The sequence below is a fragment of the Dendrobates tinctorius genome, unplaced genomic scaffold (genome assembly GCF_039654945.1).
Source record: "Dendrobates tinctorius isolate UK_male_01 unplaced genomic scaffold, ASM3965494v1 ptg000016l, whole genome shotgun sequence".
Taxonomy (NCBI): Eukaryota; Metazoa; Chordata; class Amphibia; order Anura; family Dendrobatidae; genus Dendrobates; species Dendrobates tinctorius.
This window is the reverse complement of record NW_027361684.1, coordinates 47,482,869-47,497,914: the sequence shown is the minus strand read 5'-3', so window position 1 is coordinate 47,497,914 and position 15,046 is coordinate 47,482,869. Positions and strand designations below refer to the sequence as shown.

Sequence of the window (15,046 nt, the reverse complement as noted above, 5' to 3'; positions counted from 1 at the left end):
TGAACCCAGCCCTAAGGAGCATTAAAACTTTGTCAACAGTGACACAATCCTCAACATTCTGTGGCTGTGAGATGACACCTATTGCTCACTATGAAGTATAACCGCTGGTGGGGTCTGCTTGTTTTTATATTAACCTTGTTATACCTGCAATGACTTCATGTTGTTCATAGTAGTAGTATCACTTTGCTGATTCGTCGCAACCAAAACTGAAATTGAACAATTTAGACCCTTCATATAGAGAGATTTGGCCCTGTAAAAATGATACTGGTACTTAACATTTTAATAAATGTGTTTTAAAGAAAATCTGTTTTATTGCATATGTGAGTGAGCTGATGGCGGCAGCATATGGCCATTATACACAGGAGAGGGAGATAAGGGGATGCGTACACTGCTAGTTTTCATCCTTTTCCTGTGCTCATCGGCTGCCACAGCTTTGTGATCCTGTGTTGCAGCTTCTGTACACAGAAGTGAGGGCAGAAAGGTGAACCGAAGCCCCCTCGTTTACATATGTAATAAAACTGTTTTCTTCTAAAATGTACAGTACCAGTATGATTTTTATAGACTCTATAGTTAAATTTAATTTCTGGGGGTAACAGACTCACTTTAAAATGTCACACTTGTAATGTCATAATATACCGTCCCACATTGTGATTATTGTTACTATGGGAAGTCTTGTCAGATCTCTGATCATTTTGGTTGTTGTTCTAGGTAATAGTATGAACAACAGCTTGGAGGGCGTGGAGCACAGGAATGGCACTGCTAGCGCCCTATTGCACATAGATGAGTCTGATGGACTAGACCGGCTAGCGAAGCAAAAACCAAAGAAAAAGAGAAGAGGGGAGAACCGTCAGTACCAAACAGGTCTGTGTTTCTGAATATACTGGGTCATAGAACAGTTTTTTGTTTTTTTTTTGAAGTATGCAACAAAATACTTTGGCGATATTTTCCTATTGGATAGGTTTTCCAGATCTTAAACATTTGTCTCAACAGTTCTGAAACTCAAAAAATGTAAAAGGTGTTATGGTTCAACTTCCAGTCCTGTGTACCCAGCACATTTAGAGTAAGGCCGCACTCATATGCCATGGCATTTCTTATGTACAAAGCTTCTTTTTTAGTGCAAATATAATACTGCCTTCATGCGTTGTAGCTGCGTCATGCATGTGTGTATTTCAAAATTGGGGCACCAAAATTACAGCAAATGGTGACACGAAAAACACTGGCTGCAGAAGACAGTTTAGCCTTACTGGTTAGACATTAAAGGTTGTGGATTTTGCCTTTTCATGAATATTAGCAAGTTTGTACTTGAACAGTTAATACAAGGGAAATTTCTTTTTAAAGTATGTGCACACAAGTTTTTTGCTGAGTTTTTGGAGCAGAAACGCTCAAGTTTTTGAGAGGATTTGAAGAGTTTTCACTCATTAAACACAAGAAAAGTAATACCTCAAGCATTCCACTAGAGGTCCTATATGATTGATTATTTTTTCCCTCAAGTTTATGATGAATAGTATGCATTGTTGCATCAGTATGTAGCACACAGTTCACCATGGCTCATACTGTTCAGCTGCTGAGCATTTACACAAAATTCTATACTGTTCAGCTGCTGAGCATTTACACAGAATTCTAGCAAATATGTTAATTTCACACGAGGAGGGACATTGAATTATTTAAAAAAGGATCATGAAATAAATGGTTGCTTTTAAAAGTACAAATGAACCTGAGGGTCTGTTATCTGCAGCTTGTGACTGGCTGCTTGTACTGTATGTTCTGTGTATGTACACAGTTTACAATAGAGATGCAGGCTGCTTTCTTACAGAAACACACACATGGACAGATCAGTACACAATCCTATGTTTCTGTATGTGTATATAGTATGTGTATATCTTCACATGAGACACAAGTGGCTGAGGCTCATCCGATACGGAGTCTGATAGACATTCAGGGAAAGCAATTGTTATATTGCACAAAAGCACTTTTAGTATTGCATCACTATAGAGAGTGAGCTATAAAATTAGCTACAAAAACGGGTGACCGTTTTTCTCTTTTAATGTCGGATAACGCTATTAACCTGCAGCTATGAGAATAATCTGCAAGTTGATAGCTTTAGGTGCCAGCCTGCTATACTGAAAGTGGGGCAACAACTTTCGTCTTGCCTCCTGCATTCAGTCACAGGTGTAGCTGCCGTCACCGATCACATCACTATTAGCAGCCGCTATAAGAATGGTCCAGCACTTTGACAGCCGGCTCTGCATTGTTGCACTGTTGACTGCTGTCAGTCAAAGTTCTGCAGTGTGTTTACAGCCGCCATTCACAGTATAATGAGCAATGATTGAAAGCCGACGGCTCCTGGGAGGAATTAAGGTGATGTTTCTCGTTCGCCTTATTGGGGGACACAGAGACCATGGGTGTATGCTGCTGCCACTAGGAGGCTGACACTATGCACAAAAAAAGGTTAGCTCCTCCTCCGCAGTATACACCCCACCAACCGGCAGGAATTTCCTCAGTTTAGCTTAGTGTCAGTAGGAGGTGGACACGGGTCTTTCATTAGACCCATATCTACCTCGTCGTGCGTCGTTCCTTTTCAGGGTCCCGGAGGGATACAGAGTGAATAGTCACATCTGTAGTCCCACAAGAGACTATGAGTACGGCGTGTACTGCCACCCCGTATCCTCATAGCTCTCCGCAGCAGGACCAGGAGCTTTGCACAGGTGCGTGCCAGCTATATGGATGGTCCTTGCTCCCCCGCCTCCCACCCACTCGCCTACCAGAGCCTGTCGGTCGGACGAGGCGCGGACACTGGGAAAATAGACTCAGACAGCGTTGGATTTACAAGGTACCTTTATTGAAGACACCACTGGAGGATTCTTCGGAGCGGCACAGGGCAGTGCCGCAAGGTCCTCAGCTGCCTGCGCCTCCCGGCAGCCGCCGCACTTTCTGTTGCGCCACATGCCAGGCCCCGGCTGCGGCGCGGGCCTTGTCCCCCCCACCCGCCGCCGCCCTCCTCATTCTATCCTGAGGGCTTTTTTCGGGCGGCGGTTTCTTCTTGGGTGGCCGTGGCAGCGCTGCAGGACTTCCGCGCCGCCCCGCGCTGACAGGCGGCCGCCGATACTAATTTAGTCCCTGGCTTCATTTCGGGCCTACTCGGCCGTCGCGGCCACGCCCCCCGCCCTCTGTTATAGGCGGGCTGCTCTCCCGCCCGTTCTAGGACCACCCACCCTCCTAGTCTGTAGCTGGGCAGCGGGCGGTCTTCTCTCTGGGTCAGGCGGCTAGCTCCGCCCTTCTTCTCTCCTTAACCGCGCTTTCCTTTTACCTCAGGCTGCCGCCATCTTTGCAGCCTGTCAGCCGGACGCCTTGGAAGACACCGGGCAGCGGAAAGGGGTTCCTCGTTATCCTCTACTGCGGCCATGCATCTCAGACGAGCTGGGCACATCGCCTTTCGGGCCACCGGACTGTGAGTAGCTCTGCAACTGCAGACTGACACCCTCCTCTGCCTTCTTTCCCTCAACCTTCCGGCATCTCCTCGGGGTTCTTTCTCCCGGAACGTGCCCGTCCGCCAGCACAGAGAACTTTCCCACTCCCCTCGGTTTAGACTGCAATTCAGCCCGATGCCGTCCAGGAACCATCTATTGCGCCACATGAGTGTGGACCCCCCCTATTCCTGGCTAGGCCTCTTTATCACAATCAGTGGCGGACCTCACCAGGGTGTCTGTCCCTAGTGGCCGTTCTTGATAAGTTGCCCCTGGACACTTCCGCAAGGTCCAGCAGGTCGCAAGGGGTTCCATCTGAGCCAGCCAGCAGAAGCCGCAAAAGACCCAGGCAGGATCTCCGGCCGGAATCCTCTCCTGGTCTGGTCTCTCCACATTGTCCTTCCCAGCAGTCGCCTTCCCGTGCCTCCTCACCCGAGTCAGGTGAAGCGTTCTCGAATGCGTCATCCGAAGAGATTTTAGAGCTGGATTCGGATCAGGACGCGGACATGAAGGTTTCGGTACAGAACCTCATTGCTGCGATTAACCACACCTTCGAAATACAGACTCCCCTGCGAAACGCTCGGATCAGGAGGTTTCGTTCAGACGGGCAGTAACACCTTCCAGAGTCTTCACCTCCCACTCTGAGTTTGGCAAGATGCTTACCAGGGAGAGAGAGAAAATCTGACCAGACGCTTTCAAAGAGGGAAGCGTCTCGGCGTGCTCTATCCATTTTCAAAAGAGCTCACCGACAACTGGTCGGCTTCCTCCTCTGTAGACGCTCCCGTGTCCAGACTATCTTTTCAACACGGTCCTTCCGATTTCAGGTGTGACGTCGCTAAAGGATTCTAATGGCAGAATTATAGAATCCCTAGCAAAGTCAGTATTCGAAGCGGCGGCGCTAAGCCCAGCCTTTGCTTCATCTTGGGTAGCAAAGGCCATAGCTACTTGGGCGGAGGATCTCCGCAAGGGCATCCTAGATAAAGCCCAACCGGAGCAATCGGCCAAACTGGCTAACCAGATCTCCCATGCAGGGGATTATCTGCTCTCTGCCTCCTTGGATGCCGCGTCTTGGGTGGCTCAGACGTCCAGCAACGTGATGACAATCCGGCGTACAATTTGGCTCAAGGCTTGGCAGGCGGATTTGTCTTCAAAGAGTCCCTTACCAATCTGCCTTTTCAGGGAGCGCGTCTCTTTGGATCCCAGCTGGACCAGATTATTAGGGACACCACTGGAGGCACAAGTTCCCTCCTTCCTCAGTCCAAGCCTTGTAGGTCCGCTAAGGAGTCAGTTTCGGCCCTTTCGGTCTACCAACAGAGGCCGCAGGCACGCCAGGATAGAAAGAAGGTCTCCTTCAGACCCACTCCCTCCTGGCGATCTCACTCATCCCAGGGCAGATCCTCCAGGTCCAGATCTGGTTGGTCCACAGCAGCATGACTATCAAGGAAGTCCTGAGGGTCCTTCCCAACTGGGCGGTCAACTCCTTTTCTACAGAGACGTCTGGCTTGCCTCAGTAGAGGACGCTTGGGTCAGGGAAGTTGTATCCCCAGGATACAAGATAGTTTGTTTCTCGTCCCCGGGATCGTTTCTTCGAGTCCATCCAAAAGACCCTGCCTTAGTCCGGGTTTCTTCGCATCCATCACCTCTCTCCTCAGTTCCGGGGTGATTTTGTCCGCTCCCGAATCAGAACGTTTCACAGGGTTTTATTCAAACCTGTTTGTAGTGTGGAAAAAAGATGGTGCAGTTCGTCCCATCCTGGATCTCAAGTTACTGAACAACAGGGTCCGATTGCGTCATTTCAGGATGGAGTCTCTTCGGTCGGTAATCGCTTCCATGGAGGCGCAGGAGTTCATGTGTTCAATAGACATTCAAGATGCCTATCTACATGTTCCCATCTTTCCCGGGCATCAGAGATTCCTGCGTTTTGCGATTCACCAGGACCACTACCAGTTCGTTGCACTGCCGTTTCGGTCTCGCCACCGCACCCAGAGTTTTTACAAAGATCATGGCGGCGTTGATGGCCTTGTTGAGGATGAGAGGTCTCGTTCTTTTTCCGTACCTCGACGACATTCTGATCAAAGCTCCGTCTTTTCACCAGGCTCGCCAAAATCTTACCATCGTCCTCTACACCCTGTCCAATTTTGGGTGGCTCGTCAACAAAAAGAAGTCCTGCCTTGTTCCGACACAACGTCTGGTGTTTCTGGGCCTATTGTTCGACACTCGTCGATCGACGGTTTTTCTCCCAGAGGAGAAGATAGTTTCTCTGCAGCGAGATGTACGGTCGCTGCAGATCACACGACTTCCATCTCTCCTAACAACCATGAAAGTTCTAGGAAGGATGGTGGCGTTGACAGAAGCGATTCCCTTTGCTCAATTTCACTCCAGACCCCTCCAACAGGCCATCCTGTCTCGGTGGAACAGGTCTGTTCTTTCCCTGGATCGTCCAATTCGCCTTTCATACCAGGTCAGGCAGTCCCTCATTTGGTGGCGGACGTCACCTCTCATTGCCCTAGGACGGTCATTCCTTCTCATTCACTGGCAGATTGTGACAACGGATGCCAGCCTCCTCGACTGGGGGGGCAATATTTCGCAATCACACTGTGCAGGGTCGGTGGTCGAATAGAGACAGCTCTGCCGATCAACGTCATCGAGATACGGGCGATCTATCTGTCTCTCGTTCACTGGGAGAGACTTCTCAGGGGCCTGCCAATCCATATTCAGACAGACTGCCACAGCGGTGGCAGATATCAACCACCAGTGGGGGACACGGAGTGCCTCAGCCCTAGCGGAAGTGTCCAAAATTCTTCACTCGGCAGAGGTTTCAGTTCCACCAATATCCGCGGTGCACATTCCCGGCATGAACAACTGGGCTGCCGATTTTCTCAGCCGCGGGAGTCCCGCGGCGGGAGAGTGGCCCTTACATCCGGATGTATTTCATCAGCTTTGCCGTCGTTCGGGAACTCCGGACGTTGACCTGCTGGCGTCTCGCCTCAACAGGAAAGTCCCACAGTTTGTATCCAGGGCTCGAGATCCTCTCGCCAGGGGCGCCGATGCTCTGACCATTCCTTGGTCTTAGTTCGAGCTCCCCTACCTGTTCCCTCCCCTTCCCCTTCTTCCCAAGCTGTTGAAGAAAATCAAAGCAGAAGGAAGTCCAGTCATCCTCATCGCCCCGAAATGGCCCAGAAGGTCTTGGTTCGCGGACATCGTCAACCTTCTCGCGGACTCCTCCTGGAAGGTTCCAGACAGGGCAGATCTGCGGTCTCAGGGCCCGATTTGCCACCTCAATTCTCGGCCGCCCAATTTGACGGCGTGGCTATTGAGTCCAAGGTTTTGAAGCGATCAGGTTATTCATACCATGATCTGGGCCAGAAAGCCTATTTCACTTGGTGTGAGGCCAATAACATTCCGCCCATGTCATTTTCTCCCCTTTCTGTTCTGGCGTTTCTTCAGGCAGGCCTTGATGCGGGCCTTGCCCTCAGCTCTTTAAAAGGTCAAGTCTCGGCGCTATCCATTTTTTTCCAGAACACACTGGCCTCCCGTCCTCGGGTCAAGACCTTCCTTCATGGAGTGGCTCATGCGGCTCCTCCTACCGTGCGCCCGTACATCCATTGGATCTTAATCTGGTTCTCGAGGTTCTGCAAGGTCCTCCCTTTGAACCTCTCAGGGAAGTTTCCCTATCCTTTCATGGAAAGTAGCCTTCCTAGTAGCCGTCACCTCCATCCGGCGCGTGTCGGATTTGGCAGCCATTTCTTGTCGTTCCCTTTTCTTGGTGCTCCACCAGGACAAGGTAGTTCTACGGACTCCGCCTTCTTTCCTTCCTAAGGTGGTGTCCACTTTCCACCTGGATGAGGATATTGTTCTCCCGTCCTTTGTCCGGGTCCAACTCACCCTCGGGAGCGCTCCTTGAACAAGCTGGACTTGGTCAGGGCAAAGAAGGTCTACCTAGCTAGAACGACTCGTTTGAGGGAGTCAGACTCTCTTTTCATCATTCCAGATGGGGCGCGGAAAGGTCAGCCAGCCTCCAAAGCTACTATTGCTCGCTGGAGCAGGTCGGCAATTTTGGATGCCTACCGGATCAAGCATCGAGTGGCCCCTCAGGGAATTAGAGCTCACTCTACCTGGGCAGTGGGTGCCTCCTGGGCGGTGCGCCACAGAGCTTCCGCGCTGCAACTTTGCAAAGCTGCAACCTGGTCATCTGTTCACACGTTTGTGACATTCTAGAAGGTCCACACCTACGCTTCGGCGGAGGCCAGCCTAGGTAGAAGGATCCTGCAGCAGCGGTGGTGAGTCCACTGGCCTGATGGAAGTTTGTTTCCCACCCCAGAGACTGCTTTGGGACGTCCCATGGTCTCTGTGTCCCCCAATAAGGCGAACGAGAAAACAGGATTTTTGGGTTGCTTACCGTAAAATCTGTTTCTCGGAGCCTTCATTGGGGGACACAGCACCCTCCCATGTTCTACAACTCCTGTTCTTATGTTGTTGGTTATGTACAGTTGAGTTGTCTGTTCTGTTTCAATCTATTCTGTTACTTCTCCTACTGCTTTCTCACTAACTGAGGAAATTCCTGCCGGTTGGTGGGGTGTATACTGCGGAGGAGGAGCTAACCTTTTTTTGTGCATAGTGTCAGCCTCCTAGTGGCAGCAGCATACACCCATGGTCTCTGTGTCCCCCAATGAAGGCTCCGAGAAACAGATTTTACGGTAAGCAACCCAAAAATCCTGTTTTTTCCTGGGTGCCAAACTTTCAGTACAGCAGCCGGACACCTTTTTAAAACTATTGCAAATTAAACTTATATCTGCAGGTCAATAGCGTTATGTGACGTTACAAGTTCTCTTTTAAAACATGTAAAATTGAATGTATGATTCTTTATCAGCAGTTTCTACCTACAGGAGATCCTGGGCATAGAAACTAGAAGCAATGATGTCAGTGTCTCTTGTCTCAGTATGTTGTGACTACTGTAAATTCCCAAGCATCTCAAATGAGATTTAGGCTCTCAAAACAGCAGCAAAGGCCTCTCTATAAAGAAAAAAATGTGACTTTATTTAAATTTATTCCCTTTAAACATCTTCATCAGTAATGTGTGAATGTGTTTGTTTTATTTTATAGCCATAATTATTGGCCCTGATGGCCACCCACTTACTGTTTACCCTTGTATGATCTGCGGCAAGAAATTCAAATCCCGAGGCTTTCTGAAGAGGCACATGAAGAACCACCCTGAACATCTGGTGCGTAAGAAATATCGCTGCACTGACTGTGACTATACCACCAATAAAAAAGTAAGTCTGCATAACCACCTGGAGAGTCACAAACTGTCTGCTGTAGTTATTAAAACTGAGAAGGAATTGGATTGTGATGAATGCGGAAAAGTATTTCTACATGCGAATGCTTTGTTTGCCCACAAGCTGACACATAAGGAAAAGGCTGGCAACAAAATGCACAAGTGCAAGTTCTGTGACTATGAAACTGCTGAACAGGGCTTGTTAAATAGACACCTTTTGGCCGTACACAGCAAGAGCTTTCCTCACATCTGTGTGGAGTGTGGGAAAGGTTTCCGTCACCCATCAGAATTAAAGAAGCACATGCGCACTCATACCGGCGAGAAGCCATATACCTGTCAATATTGTGACTACAAATCTGCTGACTCCTCCAATTTGAAAACTCACGTTAAGACAAAGCACAGCAAAGAAATGCCATTCAAGTGTGAGATATGTCTCCAGACTTTCGCAGACTGTAAAGATTTGCAGGCACACGTCATCCTGCATCAGGAGAGCAAAAGTCACCAGTGCCTGCATTGTGACCACAAGAGCTCTAACTCGAGTGACCTGAAAAGGCATATTATCTCTGTGCACACCAAGGACTATCCTCACAAGTGTGAAGTCTGTGAGAAGGGCTTCCACCGGCCATCAGAGCTTAAAAAGCATGAAGCTGCGCACAGAGGTAAAAAGATGCATCAGTGCCGGCATTGTGAATTCCAAATTGCGGACCCTTTTGTGTTAAGCCGCCACATCTTGTCTGTACATACTAAGGAGTTACCGTTCAGGTGCAAACGCTGCCGTAAAGGCTTCAGGCAGCAGCAAGAACTGAAAAAGCACATGAAGTCTCACAGTGGTAAAAAAGTGTATCAGTGTGAGTATTGCGAGTACAACACCACAGACGCTTCTGGCTTTAAACGCCACGTCATCTCCATTCACACCAAAGACTATCCCCACAGATGCGACTACTGCAAGAAAGGCTTTCGCCGGCCATCTGAAAAGAATCAACACACAATGAAACATCATAAAGAAGCTAGCTTAGTGTGACTTGGTCTAATGCGGTCATTTGCAGCGTATTGCTATAATATACCCGTTCTTGTAGAGATCCTGTCAGGTTTTTTTTATGGTTAATAATCTATGTGCCTCTAAACTAATAGTTATTTTTATATTGGAGTCCTGCTCTTTGTTTAACAATTTAACAAAGTTGCAAATGTAACGAGACCACTGGATACTTGTGTTCAGTTCATTTGTCCAGATTCTTGTCAATTTTCCCCTCCGTATCCATTCCTCCTACTCCATCTTGACCACTTTCCACAGATCTCTGTGCACTTTTTTTCCCACAGGGAACCTTAAAGTGTATCCTAAAGAAACAAGTATAAAGAAAATACTTCTGATCCATATCTGGTCTTAGCTGGAAATGTTTATTAAAAACTGCACTTTTAGTAAAACTTTTAAATGGGGTTTCAGGAAACTTAAATGGGTTGTCCAGCCTTAGGGTAGAAGTATGCAGTCACTCTATGTGACTGCAGACTTGTGAATTCCCACATCTCACACACTTCTCAATGTCAGGATTCTCCAGTGCCACAAGTATGGGATTTGCTTACATGTGGTCACATGCCAACTAGACATGATAGGCCTGGCTCAATGCAAGTGTATAGAGCAAGTCCGGACAAGTCTAGTCAGAATGTGGCAGGAAGTATGCAAATCACATACTTGTGATCACATGACCCAACAGCATCTTAAAATCCCCAGCGTGCAGTGTGCGTGATGTGAGGATTCACAAGCTTTCAGTCACATAGAGTGACTGCAAACTCTACCCTAAGGCCGGCAAGCTACAATAAGGCCGGACAACCCTTTTAAATTGATCAACTAATCTTAGGATAAGACTATCAATGTATGATCTTTTCTTGGTCCCACATACAGACCATCAGTGATTAGGAAGAAAACAGGGACTTGCTAGAGATGTCTGGCCACTTCTACCTTGATTGACGCAGTGACATCCACGAGGGTGTGCCTGATACTGTGGCTGAGGTCATTTGAATGAACGGTGGTAGTAGTAGTAGGAGAAGTACCAGGTAGCTGTAGTACCAGGCACAGCTCCATGGACGCTTGTGCTATACAGCAGTGAAAGGGCCATTGCTACACTTTCGTCTTATCTCACCATTTTCATTACCCCAGCTATTCAGGCATTGGAGGACTACCCTAACTATTGGTCATCAATGTAGTTTTTTATACCAATTCTTTACACTTGATGGAAGATCATTTTCTGAAGATGTAATCTCTCATAATTTAAACTTAATTCAACTCTTTGAGCCTGAGAGAAAAGATACTTGCAAAAATCAAGCAAAGCTTACAGAGAGATCTTGTTGATCCATTTTGTTTATTTCTTGGTATTTCCAAAAAAATAAAAGAACCAGATGACCGTGTAGGGGAGAGTATTTACTAATGTAAAATTGTAATCCTTGTCCTCATTGTGGGTTCACAAATACTGTCGTTCTTTCCATGGGTTCTCTAGATTTGTGGCTTTTTTTTTTTTTCTTCATCTGTTTTGTAGATTGTGCTATTCCCTTGTAATTTGGATGTTACTGAAGATCCTTTTTAAAGAATAAAAAGTCTATTTCAAAATATATTCCCAGTATTTTAAATAGGTTTTTCAGATGTTGTCTTTTTAAAATAAATAATAAAAATCTTATACTTCACAAAAAGCAACTATATCTTCAGGTGGAGAAACTAAATACTTTATTGTAATATAGACATACTAAATGGGAAAGCTGGAGAAATTCTTACAATAAAAGTATTGATGACTATTTTGTATAAAATGTTGACAACTGATAACTTTATTTGCATCAGAAGATTTATTGTCAGAAGCTATGCAGTGCAATTATGCAAAGAGCAATGTAGATATATTCACTTATTACATAATGAAATAGATGGCACGCCGTTAGCAGTGTACCGTACGTAACGATCATATGTACTTCTTTGTCTGTCCTGTCAATGAATTGGCACATGGAATTTTATGGAGATTTTAAATGCTGTTTACATTTGTGATGTTTGGCTTTTTTTTTTTTTTAATTTGGGTCTTAAATTATTGAAAATTTGCACTTTTTTAATATAACTGCTAGTGTTTTTGCTGCATGCAGATTACAAATAGCTTTGGGAGAAAACCGGACTAGTATAGCAAACAAAACAAAAATTGATTAAAGTCCCATTAATGTTTTGCATCTTTGTGGATTGGGTAAAATGTTAATGGCGCTTTCTTACAATGGACTTTTGTGATCCGCTCCCTGTACTTTTTATATACAGTCAAGATGTTTTATTTCTTTGCACATAAGACACTAAACTTGTACAAAAATTGTCCTATGCTTAAATGTTAAGAGAACATTCATCCATGTAGAACATGAGAAGTACTTGATGCCAATGTGAAGGTGGGCGTCCTCCTTGTCGGCTCACACTGTAAGTAGGGCTTTTCTTCACTTTGACGTTTCTTGTGAGTTACCGGAATGTATTACATTATCCTCTAATAGTTACTGAGATTGCTCCAAGACATATGACAAATCCATGCAGTGTTTATTATTCCCAACATGCATTCAGTTCTTCTACAAAGAATATAATCAAGATTCAATTTACTTTTTGTTACAAGAACGGGGCTGTATAAATTTACATTTTTTTTTTTTAATTTGTTTTTTAATACATCATTCATCTGGCTTTTGTAAAGACCGCGTCTGTATAAAGAGGTTGTTATTGTTCATACTTTTTGTTTTGTTTTTGTTTCTATGGTTTTAGTTTCAGCTGAAATGTTTTGTAAGTGATCCCAAATTTGAGTGTTCAAGAGGTACAGGTTGTTTTTTTTTTTTTTTTGTTTATTTCCTTTGTACAATAACATAATGTAAATTATTCATTAGACACGGCCTGTAAAATATTTTATTGTCTTTATTCTATGTACAATTTTGTATAAAAAGTAAAGCAAAATCAATATAGGGATGTGAGATGACATTGTAATTGTGCTCTTGATAATGTGGTAAAATAAAGATCAGAATATTTTCCTGTTGTTGAATGTTTCACAGTATGTTATTTTAATTTCTTTTTAAGAAAAGAAGTACCGTAGTGCAAACTCTGCATTTACTGTTCCCTTCACCATGAAAAATACCTATTAAAGCTAGAAATTAAACATAAGCAATATCTTGGTAAGGGACAACTCCTTTAAAAAAAAAAAAAGAATATATTATCCATGAATGTGTTGATATTTACAGGTTTTCAGAATTAGTGATGAGATATTAACCCCTTCATGACCAAGCCTATTTTGACCTTAATGACCAGGCCATTTTTTGCAATTCTGACCAGTGTCCCTTTATGAGGTAATAACTCAGGAACGCTTCAACGCATCCTAGCGATTCTGAGATTGTTTTTTACTGACCTATTGGGCTTCATGTTAGTGGTAAATTTAGGTTGATAATTTTTGCGTTTATTTGTGAAAAAATCAGAAATTTGGTGAAAATTTAGAAAATTTCGCAATTTTCAAATTTTGAATTTTTTTTCTGTTAAACCAGAGAGTTATGTGACACAAAATAATTACTAAATAACATTTCCCACATGTCTACTTTACATCAGCACAATTCTGGAAACAAAATATTCTTTTGTTAGGAAGTTATAAGGGTTAAAAGTTGACCAGCGATTTCTCATTTTTACAATAAAATTTACAAAACCATTTTTTTTAGGGACCACCTCACATTTGAAGTCACTTTGAGGGGTCTATATGGCAGAAAATACCCAAAAGTGACACCATTCTAAAAACTGCACCCCTCAAGCTACTCAAAACTACATTCAAGAAGATTATTAACCCTTCAGGTGTTTCACAGGAACTAAAGCAACGTGGAAAGAAAAAATGGACATTTTAATTTTTCCAACAAAAATTTTCATTTAGCATCAATTTTTTCATTTTCACATGGGCAACAGGATAAAATGGATCCTAAAATTTGTTGGGCAATTTCTCCTGAGTACACGGATACCTCATATGTGGTCATAAACCACTGTTTGGGCGCACGGCAAGGCTCAGAAGGGAAGGAGCACCATTTGACATTTTGAATGGAAAATATGCTGGAATATTTAGCGGTTGCCATGTCACGTTTGGAGAGCCCCTGTGTGCATAAACATTGGAGCTCCTCCACAATTGACCCCATTTTGGAAACTAGACCCCCCAAGGAACTTATCTAGATGTGTAGTGAGCACTTTGAACCCCCAAGTGCTTCACAAAAGTTTATAACAGAGCAGTGAAAATAAAAAATATTTTTTTTTCCTCAACAATGATTTTTAGCACACTATTTTTAATTTTCACAAGGCTAACAGGAGAAATTGGACCACAAAAGTTGTTGTCCAGTTTGTCCTGCGTATGCTGGTACCCCATATGTGGGGGGGAACCACTGTTTGGGCACACGGCAGGGCTCAGAAGGGAAGGAGCGCCATTTGACTTTTTGAAATGCAAATTACGTCTAATCGTTAGCGGACACCATATCGTGTTTGGAGAGCCCCTGTGTGCCTAAACATTGGAGCTCCCCCCACAAATGACCCCATTTTGGAAGCTAGACCCCCTAAGGAACTTATCTAGATGCATAGTGAGCACTTTGAACCCCCAAGTGCTTCTCAAAAGTTTATAACGCAGAGCCATGAAAATAAAAAATATTTTTTTTTTCCTCAAAAAATTTTTTATTTTCACAAGGGTACGAGGATAAATTAGACCCCAAAAGTTGTTGTTCAGTTTGTCCTGAGTACGCTGGTACCCCATATGTGGGGGGGAACCACTGTTTGGGCACATGTCGGGGCTCGGAAGGGAAGTAGTGACATTTTGAGATGCTGACTTTGATGGAATGGTCTGCGGGCATCATGTTACATTTGCAGAGCCCCTGATGTACCTAAACTGTGGAAACCCCCCCACAAGTGACCCCATTTTGGAGACTAGACCCCCCAAGGAACTTATCTAGATGTGTGGCGAGCACCTTGAACCCCCAAGCACTTCACACAAGTTTATAACGCAGAGCCGTGAAAATAAAAAAAAATGTTTTCCTCAAAAAAAATGATTTTTAGCCAGCAATTTTTTTTTCACAAGGGTAGCAGGATAAATTGGACCCCAAAAGTTGTTGTCCAGTTTGTCCTGAGTACACTGGTACCCCATATGTGGGTGGGGACCACTGTTTGGGTACACGTCGGGGCTCGGAAGGGAAGTAGTGACATTATGAAATGCTGACTTTGATGGAATGGTCTGCGGGCACCATGTAACATTTGGAGAGCCCCTGATGTACCTAAACTGTGGAACTCCCCCACAAGTGACCCCATTTTGGA

At 44.8% G+C, this 15,046-nt stretch overlaps 1 protein-coding gene across 1 annotated transcript in view; it reads left to right on the top strand.

Moving 5' to 3' along the window:
- The window catches only part of ZFX (zinc finger protein X-linked), a 53,744-nt gene extending 40,983 nt beyond the window's left edge, over nt 1–12,761 (top strand). Inside the window, exons 7-8 of the mRNA XM_073565806.1 lie at nt 709–861; nt 8,568–12,761. Of these exons, the coding sequence (XP_073421907.1) occupies nt 709–861; nt 8,568–9,760 (1,346 nt within the window). The 3' untranslated portion in view covers nt 9,761–12,761. The remainder of the gene's footprint in view (nt 1–708; nt 862–8,567) is intronic.
- The last annotated feature ends 2,285 nt before the right edge of the window (nt 12,762–15,046 follow it).